This window comes from Argiope bruennichi, chromosome 10 (assembly GCF_947563725.1).
Source record: "Argiope bruennichi chromosome 10, qqArgBrue1.1, whole genome shotgun sequence".
Classification (NCBI taxonomy): Eukaryota; Metazoa; Arthropoda; class Arachnida; order Araneae; family Araneidae; genus Argiope; species Argiope bruennichi.
Window position 1 is genome coordinate 21,675,221 of NC_079160.1, and position 12,280 is coordinate 21,687,500.

A 12,280-nucleotide genomic window follows, 5' to 3' on the forward strand; every position below is an offset into this window, starting at 1 on the left:
TCATCAATATTAAAATGGGACATGTTAAAAATGGTGTAACGATCAATAATTCTAACCTTTCCGATCCAATCATTGTCAACGATGCTACCTGAGCCCCAGGGGCTTTACTTTTTAGCAAGATCCCACTTTTAGAAGCTCACTTTTAGCAGGATAGTATCTTTCCGCGATTTTCTTTTCTTCAAGGGTCGTATGTTAAACAGTTTGGTGCACACCTACTCTACGAATGGACCTTACAATATTAAACACGTTGAATTATGCTGAGAATAATTCAAAACGTTCATGATTCCATGATCTGATGCTATCAGGCATATGTAACAAACCTAATGGTGTGGTTTTAAATACCTTTGTGAGCTTTAGACATTTCACTAATATGTTTATGCATATATTTTTTTTTATAAAACTGTTGTTGCGATCATATGTGGCCTTATTTATCCTCATTTTTACATCCTTTTGAACACGAAGATAATGTTTATGATTCTGTAGCTCTATGTCATTCCTATGCTTCACTGAATACTCAGTCATTTACAAAGTTTGTACAGGCTGGTTTGAAACACTCTGTAAAGCAACTTATTTTCAAATAAATTGAATTAATGTCATTTCGAATTTGGTTTTGTTTTCAATTCGAGTATCATTTCCGCTGCTATTTTAAGTAATTGCTTACTTTTGAATATTTTTTTTAAAAAAATAATATAATTTTCCCGTATTACTCTGATCGAAAGCATTCAAGGCGAACAACATTAAAAGTTTGGTACAAAACAGCAAAATGATAGAAAACATGCAATTTGGACAACAGTAAGATGATAGAAATTTATTGAATTGAAATGTAGTACAATTGAAAATGTAATAGAAATGTTATGTAAACTTTATTCCAAAATTATATGCTTCTGCTAACAAAGTTTGGCATATTCCAGTATTACTTAAATATTACTTAACTTGTAAACTTACAAAACTTACAAACTTGCTTAGCTTACAAAATATTACTTAACTTGATTGAAAATTCTATTATAAATTTTAAGATAAAATTTGAATTATTTAATCGATCTATGGTGCCTGTTTTTTTTTTGTTTGTTTTTTTTTGTTGTTTTTTTTTTAAAGATAATTTCAGCTTTAAGATTAGATTACAAGGAAAGTTAGTCGTAGCATAGGCCTACCACTGAAGCGGTATGACACTTTGGAAAGGAGAGGTGAATCAATTGTCTTCCTCGTCATCTGACTAAGACTCAAAAGGTTTAAGTCTGTTCCAAAACAGCCATGTTATTTTTAAAAAATATAACTAAGCCAAGCATATTGAACTATACATATAAAAGCATTATTACAGTACATACTTGTGCCAAAATGAAATACCTCCACAATTTGCCAATAATTTCAAAATGGTTTATCTCGTTCAACTTTTATTTCTTCACTAAATCTATGTTTAAGTAACGACATAATCTGTTCCTAACTAAGAAATAAATTTCCAAATAAATATGAAAAAACTGAAATTTTCTGGAGCAAATTCCTCGTTCCCGATTTGTGCGTATTAAGTTTTGAAATTATATATATAAAAAAATGCACCATAAAAGGAAATGCGTTTTGAAATTCGTCCTATTTGTAGGCCTTGAGACCAAATTTGCAGATTTTTACTTTATTTTGAAAGAAATCCATTCACATGGAATCTGTCTATCTGTATGTTCGATTATAAGTGAAGTTGATAAGTCTAAAACACAAAAAGCGAGTAGATAAAATGTGATACACAGTTGTAGCATTTAAAGATATATTTTTATCAAATTTTGAATGAAATCTGGGAATGCGTTGACCGTCTGTTTATCTGTAGTTTCACACGCATGTAAATGCAATAACTAGAAAGCGAATGACTTAAATCAATGAAATTCGGTACTTTATCGTGTGACTACAACTGTTCCGAGTCAAACTGATTTAAATCGGTAATTCAGGTGTGAGTGGATAAGACAATTTGGTTACAGCAAATTTCTTTCTTGATGATTACAAAATAATTGAACGTAAACTAATAAATAAAATTTTTTTTAAAAAAAGAAGATGGCGTGAAGTAGGGAGAAGATGATGAGACGGAGGATGCAAAGACAAAGAACACACGCAGAAGGGAGCCGAGCAAAATTTATAGTTTTTCATTAATTAAAAAATGCTCATCGATGACGACAAACGATGTTATGGAACTTCACTGCCTTTTCAGTGAACTTTTAAAATTCTAGGGACAGTCTTGCGAATAGGTTGACATTTGAAATTATATGTCATTATACAATAAAATGTTCTACGTTCGTGTGTGAATATATGTATGAAAATTTTAAAGTCGCTATTGATTTCCTGAACTGTATGCATATGTTTTAATTTTAATTAATCTGCATGGTTTTTGATATTTATTTGTGGTAGATAGATAAAAAAAAAACATAAAAGACATTGCAAGTTGCGTTTTCTATTAATGGCTTTACGGAAAAGGAAAAGAAGGGAACTTGCACGAACAGAAACATGTATTCATATATTATATATATATGGAAAAAAAATCTCTTATCCGATATCGGTAAGAACTTGTTATTACCAGATTGCAGATTCCATTGTCATTCTTTATTTATTGTCTATAAATTTATCTGATACCACGGCTTTTACATTGAACAAGATGATATTGGCATATGATACAGAAAAATGAATTTTGGCAACTCATTTACTCTTAAGAAATTTTAAGATTTCTAATTTTTTTTAAGGTTTTTATTTCTGACACACACATTCGTTGGTAAACGAAACATCGAATGCATCATCAGAAAAGATATTTTATTATATTATGCATAGACATTGATTTACAAGACAAATTAGTGCTCTAAAATATCATGTAAAATTTGAAATCGTTTCATTCTAATTCACAAACTCCTGTCTAACTAATACATATTTACAAATATTTTAAATTCTTTTTTAATCAGAGAGTAAATTTTTATGTATACAGTAGCTGTATCTTAATGTGATCTCTTTGGGACCTAAGAATTGTGACAATATTAAACGATTGATAAAAGAGCCGAATTGGTTAAACTTAACTTTTTTTTTATTACATCCAATGAAAAGATGAAAACAACAATGAAAAATATCATTAGTTATGTTTACTAACATTTATTCATTAGCATTTCATTTATATATTATTCGTATTTTAATTGTTTGTTTTTAAATTGGTTGAAAGAATCTTGATTCATATCGGCATTAATTGGAAATTTCTTTTTCAATAGATTCTTTCCCATTCGGAATCACAATTTACTGCTTTGTCTTGCTTACAAAAAGCTCAAGATTTTTCAAAATGTTACAAAAACGTTGCGAAATGTTCGACCGTTTCGTGCTCATTTTAGATAAACTCTCATATTTGTTCAGAATAATAAAAAAATATTTTTATCATCTTTTATAATATAGCAATTATATAAATTAATGCCAAAGGACAGACAAAGTCAGCATGTGAAAATATCCGTATATTCCTAACAAAAATTAAAGGATGCATAACAAAAGCAACTAAAATGCTTTTGAAAAGGTAATATGATATTAAATTTAACCTAAGAGTTCCAAAAGCTGCCCTCATATTACAAAATAAAATAAGAAACAATTTTTGAACTTCTATAGCTTAACATTTAAGAATTAATGAATCAATCTCCTGACTTATATTATTGTAGGTATATAAACTATAAAATTTAAACCTGCATTTAAGCTAAAGTAAGATATAATTTGAATGGACATAAAATTTATCATCTTATAATTTGAAATACTTATAAAAGCCATTCGTAATATAACAAGCAATTCATCATAAAACTAATTCGTAATATAATGAACAATTCATAACAAGAAAAGTTATTCGTACTAAATTACTTAAAATAAGAATTCTATATTTTAATTCTATTTTTAAACTTATATTCGGACATTGTGATCATTTGATACGTGTGAGATAATAATCGATGCAAGTCGACAATACAAATAATGCATACGGATAAAATTAAAAAGCAAGATTTTCATTTGATGAAATAGTGGTAATTATTATTCTAGTTATTAAGAATATAAATCTTATAAAAAGTTTATAGCTGCTCTTTTTCAACAAAAACAAATTACATAAATTTATTTTAAAAATTTAATTTTTCTCAAATGTAGAAAGCATTTTTCCTAATATTTTTTTTCTTTCGAAAAAATATTGAGGAGGTTTTAATGCATAGGATTTCAAAATTTTTGTAAACTATTTATCAACGAACACGAACTATTTCATCGCTTCTAACCTAACAGCACGGACCTATCAGCAATTCACTTCCTACGATGTTTTCCTTAATAACTTTTAAAAATATATATTCTATATATAAAAAGGATGATTTACCAAAAACACTAAAACGCGATGTAATCACTGCTCTGTAAGTAAACTGTTTACTTTTATTCCATACGTGATTAAGAATCGCACCAAACAAGCAGAACAGTAACTCTCGTCGTTCTAGCGGTAACTATCCCTCGGAGAACACGCGGAGCACATGCAACAGGTAGTGAAGTGAAAATCCAGTAAAGAAAGGATTGTTTACTTACCTCTGTCCTGCGGGGGATTGGACAGGTACGGGATCATGAGGCCCCACAACCCTGCGTCTGGGTCCGCCCACCACCACCAGGAAGTGGCCACAACTGACCAATAGAGCTCGCAGCTCGTGACGCCCCAATTAACACGTTCTACCCTCTCCCCCCTTTGATGACGTCATGGTAACCCTCGAGGAATGTTTACTTGTCTGTGTTATGAATTTTAAGTGAGATCCTTCAAGGCGTGAAGGGGCGGTATCAATTTCGTTTTCTCTGGAGGAATTCTACCAAGGCCCAAGGCTTTGTTTGGAAATGAGCGCCACTGATCCGTTGAGCCATCTCTAACAGCGCCACTCGAAACAATACAAATGTAGGGTTATTGCAAAAATAATAGTGAATTTTCACAATTTATATTTAAAGTAAGATGTTAATTATCTGGTTCGGTATTATTTATTGAGTGTTACAAGACAAGTCCATAAGATTATCAATATTTAACTTATTAACAGAAATGAAGTCAGCCGAAGACAGCTTTTTCGGATGCAAAAATTAAGGGGAATCTTTGAATATCTATAATGATTCATAAATTCTTATTTTATGTACACAGGAAAAATAGAAAATGTCTCTAATTAGATTACAGAAAAAAATTGGTTTTTCTTAAATAAATTGTTACTTCTATAAATCTACTTGAGAGTGCATCTTCAAGTAAGGTATATAAGAAAAGATCAAACATTCGTGAAATTCAGTTTTTCATCCTCTTGTAAAGTTTAGAAAATTGAAATAAATGGCGTCCCTTGATAACCGATGACATAGATTCTTCTCCTCCCCCCCCCAGTAAAAAGGCTCTTTGAATCGATAAAGGTAACTTCAATTAACATCAAGCTAAAACGTGCACACTTAATCTTAAAAATTATTCACATTTCAGACAGAATTAGTTTATAAACCAAAATCATGAGGATAAAGACTAATTAAGAACGATAAAATATTTGTCACTTATTTAAATAGGCGATTTGTTCTTTTTTTTATCCCCTGCTTATACAAACATTTTCCTGTTTTAAATTAACTAAAAAAACTACACATCGTTTTTAATTCAATTTTTTTTATTCTTTTATTTTTCTACCTTAAAGACAGCAATAAAAACTTTTTTACAGTTCTGTGGTGTTATGCACTGTTTTCATTTAATAGAGTTATTGAATCCGACATTTTAAAATAACATTAAATAGAAGTGAATCTGTAACAAATTTAAATTAATATTTTAAAGATGTATTTGTGAAAGTTTTTTTTTTTTTTTGTCACGTTTATCATTAAAATACGTAAATCCAATTCAAACTTTTTCTTGCTATATCCACTTAATTTTCACTTCATCTTAGGTTCACTTTTCATCTAGTGTCGCAGCCTCTTCAGATCACTGAGTTAGCAAATTTTCCGATATGTTTTATTAAGTTTTTAATATTACATTCAATCAAACAGGTATCTCTTGATATAAGCTGATTGACATCAGCCTCCACTTCCTTTGTATTTTTAGTTCTACCATACTCGTTTCCAAGTCACCTATAAAATAATGACCATGGAAATAACTCGTATCTTGAAAAACAAGACTTTTATTTTAAAATTACCTAATTATTCATACCTAAAATTGCCTAATTATCCAATGGTAAGTGCTGAGCAAATATAACCTATAGAACAAATAAACATAAGATTTTTCACAGATTAAAAATCTTAGGCTTAGGTTAGGTACCTAAAATTGCCTAATTATTCAACAAAAATTTCTGAGCAAATAAATGTGTGTGAAAATTTTCCTCTTTCCTCTAGAAATTTGATAAAATGAAAAAGTTTTTTCTATTTCACACTATTTATTAATTTCAATGTTCATTATATCTATTACATTTTTAATTAGTTTCTGAGTTATAACGATGGTAGAAACTTCGATTGTTATTAGACATAAGATTGTAGAGCTTGGGTAAGACCATGAATGTCTTGCATGGTCTTTTCGAATAGTAATTAGGAAATATTGACCCTTGGTAAGATAGCCGTATTTTTATTGAATCTATCATGTGATTCTTTGCGAGCCAGCTCAGGTGTCGTCCTCGTCATCTGACCGGGGTTCAAAATTACGAGATCCGTCCCAAAAATAGCCATAGTGGGACGTTTAAAACGGGGCGTTAATAAAACTAAACTAATTATATTACAAAGATTTGCGAACTTCGAATTAAAAAGTGAGCAAGTCTAGCTATCTTGACCTTTGTCAGTCTAAATCAATAATATGAAATGTGTCAACCCTATTTCGCATTGACGCAATTACTGTGAAAATAATTTATATTGTACCAAAATAAATCATTTTTTGAATAAAAGCCAGATTTTAAATGAATACATCTTTACAAGGTTGCACAAAACTAATCATTCGATTGACATAACCGTCCTGGTTTAAAAACTTCTTTCGATGGGGGTTCAGATGAAATGTTGGTAAATAATTAAAATTCCGAACCATGCTGGAAAGGCATCCATTCCTCGATACGATTCCGTGTGCGCGCTGGTGGATGGACATGCGTGCGGGATGTAATGGGGCCTCACGAATCCCTAATGGAAAAACGAGATCCGGGGTGAGTCGCCATTACGCCCCTAATCGGCCGCAACCCCGACGACCCGCTCGTCGACGGCCTGCTCTAAGCAGAGTCTGATTTATGACTGCCGATCCGCGAGTAATTTAATAACTCGCCTCTTCTGGTAGCAGGCTCTTCTCGACTGCTTCCTCGACTCGAAGGGTTTTACAATATGGCTTCTTGAGCTGTGGGGTCCCGACCCCGAGAGGGGTCGTGTTCATGAATTTGGGAACTATGGGATTAGAAGAGGGTGGTGAATGTTTCTATCGGAATTTTCAATACGAGTAAAAAGATAATTTAGATAGTTATCTTGATTAGATTTTTAAATTTTTACAGGAGAATTTACCTGTTAAATAAATTTTGATTTACAATTAATTAAGCTAGCTCTTCATCTGTGCATATTCTTTTCTTTAATAAAGATTTAGGGTTATGAAGAAAATTTTCTTTTTAGCAAATGAAAGGAAGGCCTTAATCGAAAATTGGAGATTTTTTTATGTTGTAGAGCAGCTGTTCATAAACTATGGATCATGATTCCACTAGAAAGCAGCTTGGGAGTTTCAAGCTATTAACAGGAGCAACTGATAAAATAAATGAGAAATCAGAGTACTTGATAGTTAGATTTCTTATCGCCCTTTCATAAAGATAATAGGCTATATAAATGCTGCACAAACAGTTTTTGCTTCTACGTTGCGTTGTTACGTTATGCACTTCTCATAGACAAGCCCGGAATTAAGCAGAGTTTGTGCAGTAGCTTCTGAGGGTAAAGCACCTTGGGCAGAAGTCTGACTTCTAGCTCAGATGAAGATGACACTCACACACTCGCTTGCACAACCCCTTTTTACAGGGGGGGGGGGTCTTTCATACACCTCACAGAAAGGATACAGGGTGAAGAACAGTCATGCCCGAACCGAGACGCTCAGCTCACGGGGAAGACGCGCTATCCCCGAGCCAGGACGCAGGCGCTTCTGCGTTGTGGTGCCAGTGACAAAAGTTTCATAATCTATTCCCGCTCCTTCTTTATCCCTCGCACACTTAATCTGTCCAGATATCTATTTATCCTGCCAATAATCTAACTCCCGTATCCTCCCCCCTAGCATTCCATGTATTAGGATAAGCATATTAATGATGAAAACAGGTCAGATTATGTAATTAACTTGAAATCAAAAGAGAAAGAAATTACTTTCCTATTTCTTTGTCAAAGTTTTCGTTTGAAGAGGATACTTAGAATTTTATTTCATCCGTTATTTAAAAGCGAAAAGTTAACCCCTTGGACGTGAGAAACCAGTTGTTATAATGGACTCTCTGCAATAAGGCATAACATAATGGAAAAGCATAGAATTCGATCTCATAATGGATAATTCTCAGTTTTCAATATTTAATTTAATGAATAATATCCTGAGTAGTGGGCTATTTCAGACTAAACCAAGATATAAAGATATATATGTCAATTATGTCGCTAAAATTTTTAGATGTTCCTGTTTTTACAAGATAGTCAAATTATCCGTCATATTCTTCAATTTTGATTCATATTAAGACCAATATTATTCTAATAAAAGATTATTCAATAGTTTAGCTAATTTTTAAAAATCCGCTCTTCTAGTAACGAACCAAGATGTCTCGTACAAAAAGAAAAAAAAAAAAAAAAAAAAAAGGAAGAGGGCTTCAAGATTATGTTTAGGTAACATTCTAATTAATTCAATGGGTAACAGTAGATGGGCCATTTAACTAATAACTACATTTTTATTTAATTATAGTTTAAAATCAGATTAATTTTTTGTCCAGTTAATTCTAGATTGTGCGAAAAGTGCAAATAAACTACTTTTAGACTTTTCAGCTTATTTTCAAAAATTCCTACAACTAACGACATATTACATTTTCTCCTATAAATGAGGAAAACTAATTTACTATTATATGTACGTGATATCTTATTACGTGTAATGGTGACAGCAGACTAACTACTTAGTACTAATTTGCAGTGAAATGACCAAAACAACACCTAATTTATAATAAAACTCTCTATACTCAAATACGTATAAAAAAAGATCGTCTCAACAATAATATAATTTAATGAGCGCCATATTCGTACCACTTTTGAAAAATTTGTACTCAAGATATCAGACTAGAAAGTTCCTCCTTACTACCTTGACCAAAAAGAAGGAATAAATGTAATTTCATTTAAGATATTTCTCATAAATGAAAACTAAAAATAAGACTCAGATATAACCAAGCCGAAAAAGATACAAACTATCCATTCTGAATTGTTGACAGCCAGTTTTGGCTGTTCACACAAAAAATTTTATTCTACACCACCATTAAAATGGATGGAATAATTTTTCATGAGTTATGAATCACTTTAAACTTCAAGTACTGAATCACTTTAAAGTACAGTACGTTGAAAATACAACATTTAAAACGCAAGAAAAATATCGCAATAAAAGAAACACAACATTTTGCAAATACAAATATACATCTCTGGGAGTAGTCTTCCCCAAATTTTGTCCAATATTTTCTAATAAACTTTGATCTTCCAACCCTCACAAGAAATTGTGGCACTTAGTGAAGACCGTGAATATCTTCCATGGCGTTGGGGAACGATAGTCACGAAATATAGAATTTTGGCGTGAATTTGGCATTTTCTGAGAATGTGTATTTTGGACGTCTTTTTTCCAATCGATTGACACTGTCATCCTCCATACCTTGACACGAAACTGCAGCTGTAATCCCAAAATAGCAGATCGAATTTCAATGATTTAAGTCGTTGCGTTTATATGCGTACGAAAGCACAGACCGACTGACAGTCAACCCTATGACAGATTTGGTTCAAAATTCGAAAAGAATCTATATCTTACATGTTAATACTGTGTACCAAATTTTGTCTGCCTAGCTCTTTACGTTTTGTTGATATCGAGTTCACCTGTATTCGAACAGCCAGGCACACACATTTTCTGTGAATGGATTTCGCTGAAAATTTGACAGAAATCTATGCATTTAGTCTAAGTCCATACACCACATTTCATCCATCTAGTTCAAAACGCTTTTGAGTTGTCGTTTCATGAACAGGCAGGGCAGAGATAATGCCAAAATGTGTTTTTCGGATTTATGAAGGTGTGAAATATGAAAATTCGTCAAAATCTCGAGTTCAAATTTTTCGATGGTACAATATATTTCGCGTACAAAAAAGTAAATAAATAAATTTAGAATGGAAAACAGTGAAATAATAAGCTTCACAAGGCCAGTACCGGAAACTTAAATTATGCATGACATTTATTAAGATTAAAAACCATTAACAGCAACGAACAACAGTTCAATTCACACGTTGGCGTTTTAACTACTGCTGCCTGTACGTGGTTGAAATATTAAAACAGCTCACGACCAAAATTGAAAATCCCTGTTTGCATGAACGTCAGCGGACACCCACTGAGTTCATACATCATACAGTAAGCACAATTAATTAATGATCGACATCATTAAGTATGCGACCTGCTGACCTTCACGCTCCCAGCAAGTGCTGATGGCCGCTAATGAGACAAGACCGCGCCAAATTTCTTTTCTAAGCCCTGCTCAACACATTAGCCACACATTTTTCACCCCATCTCTCTCTCTAATCACCGTCCAGAATCTCTGGATTTTTTAATGTGCATTGATGGCTATGGGTATTGGGATGGAACAATGCGGGCCCGAGGCGCATTTTTCTGAAGCCAACAATGACTTTTTAATCACCGCACCGAATCCGATTCATTTTCCTTGATCGCCGCATCTGATTGATTTCACTTTTTAGAGTAAGGCGCAGAGCGGAAAGCAAAAGTGTATTTCTCGGCAATGGATGCATTTTTATATACCTAAGTCTATTAAAGGATTCCAAGACTTATGTTTGTAAAATGTCGAAAAATTAAAGACTAAAATTGATAAACAATGTTAAAAAAAATACAACTAGCGCCGCTTTTCAGGTACAACATCAAATGAGCAAAATTCGGGTAAATGTTTTCAGCACTGCTTGTAATATACGCCTCACTTAGCAGTTAAAAAATATGAATTTTTTTGAAATCAAAATATGAGATAGATGCCTAGTCTGCATATATCCTCACATTACTGTTAAAAATAATGACCTACTGTGAGTTCTGGGCAAAACAATGTGAGACAATGCAGAGGCAGATTTTCAATTAGGTATATGTCAGTTGCCACTGAGCTGATTTTATAATAAATAAATAAAATAAAATGTAATTTGACAAGGTTATTAAAATATAAAATGCTAAACGTGAGAATGCTCGGTTTCCTGTAAGTAGTTCCGAAAATCACGAAAAGATATTTCTTCAATTTAGTGTGATTTATTTATTGTGTGTGTGTGATTTTTGAGATTTTCTCTTATTACACTTGCAGAGTTTATCATTTTTAGTCGGAAATTGTAGCACAAAATTGTACTAGCAGTTATAATAATCTATAAACCTTGTAATGCAGTGGCCAAAATGCAATTGTTCAAGAATTTTTTATCTTAGATAATATTCATAAAGTAAAGAGTGAAGTGAAATGAAAAAGAAGCTTCCAATATATGTTCAAATAATTAATTGTATGTAGAAAAAGTTTAAATTGAATTTTTTGATTAACTTTTGAAATTTGAAAAAGAGAAAAAAAAAAATTGTGACATAATTTTTAACAATATAAAAACGTGCTTTTAAGAGTGACTTTTTTTGTTGGAAAATCCAATCCTTCTTCATAATCAAAACAGTTACAAAATTTAAAAAAAAAAGATATATATTCATTTGTCAGACCACACTTTAAAAAGTTTGGTCAATATTTAATTTTTTTATACGAGCTGTATTTTTATCATATATTTGTATTAATTTATATTATTAAAATGGTTATTTTATTGATAACTATTATAATTTTATAAGTTTAAAATATGAAACCATTTAAAAATTATTCTATGTCCCTTTTTAGCGTTCAAAGGTTTTGAATATTACGCAATTGAATTTACGGTCCGAGATTCTTAGAGTTCGCTTTAGTTCTTCGAAGTAAGTTCTCTTCTTTGTCATATTTTTGAAAATTATTATCAAGTGTGATTTTTTTTTAAAAATCGTTGGTGATGTATTTTGCTGAATTTGTAATATGCATGGATTCGCAAAGTATTAAAAGTGTAAAAGCATTTTTAACCGTACAGA

At 31.7% G+C, this 12,280-nt stretch overlaps 1 protein-coding gene across 2 annotated transcripts in view; it reads right to left on the bottom strand.

Annotated features, from left to right (window-relative positions):
• The window catches only part of LOC129988957 (achaete-scute complex protein T8-like), a 58,037-nt gene extending 53,426 nt beyond the window's left edge, over nt 1–4,611 (bottom strand). The window contains exon 1 of one of the 2 annotated variants that reach the window (XM_056097251.1): nt 4,543–4,611. In XM_056097251.1, coding sequence (XP_055953226.1) covers nt 4,543–4,579 — 37 coding nt within the window. In that variant the 5' untranslated portion in view covers nt 4,580–4,611. Of the gene's footprint in view, nt 1–4,342; nt 4,483–4,542 lie in introns of those variants that run through there. The other variant, XM_056097252.1, reaches the window with a different exon arrangement.
• Nucleotides 4,612–12,280: the final 7,669 nt, after the last annotated feature.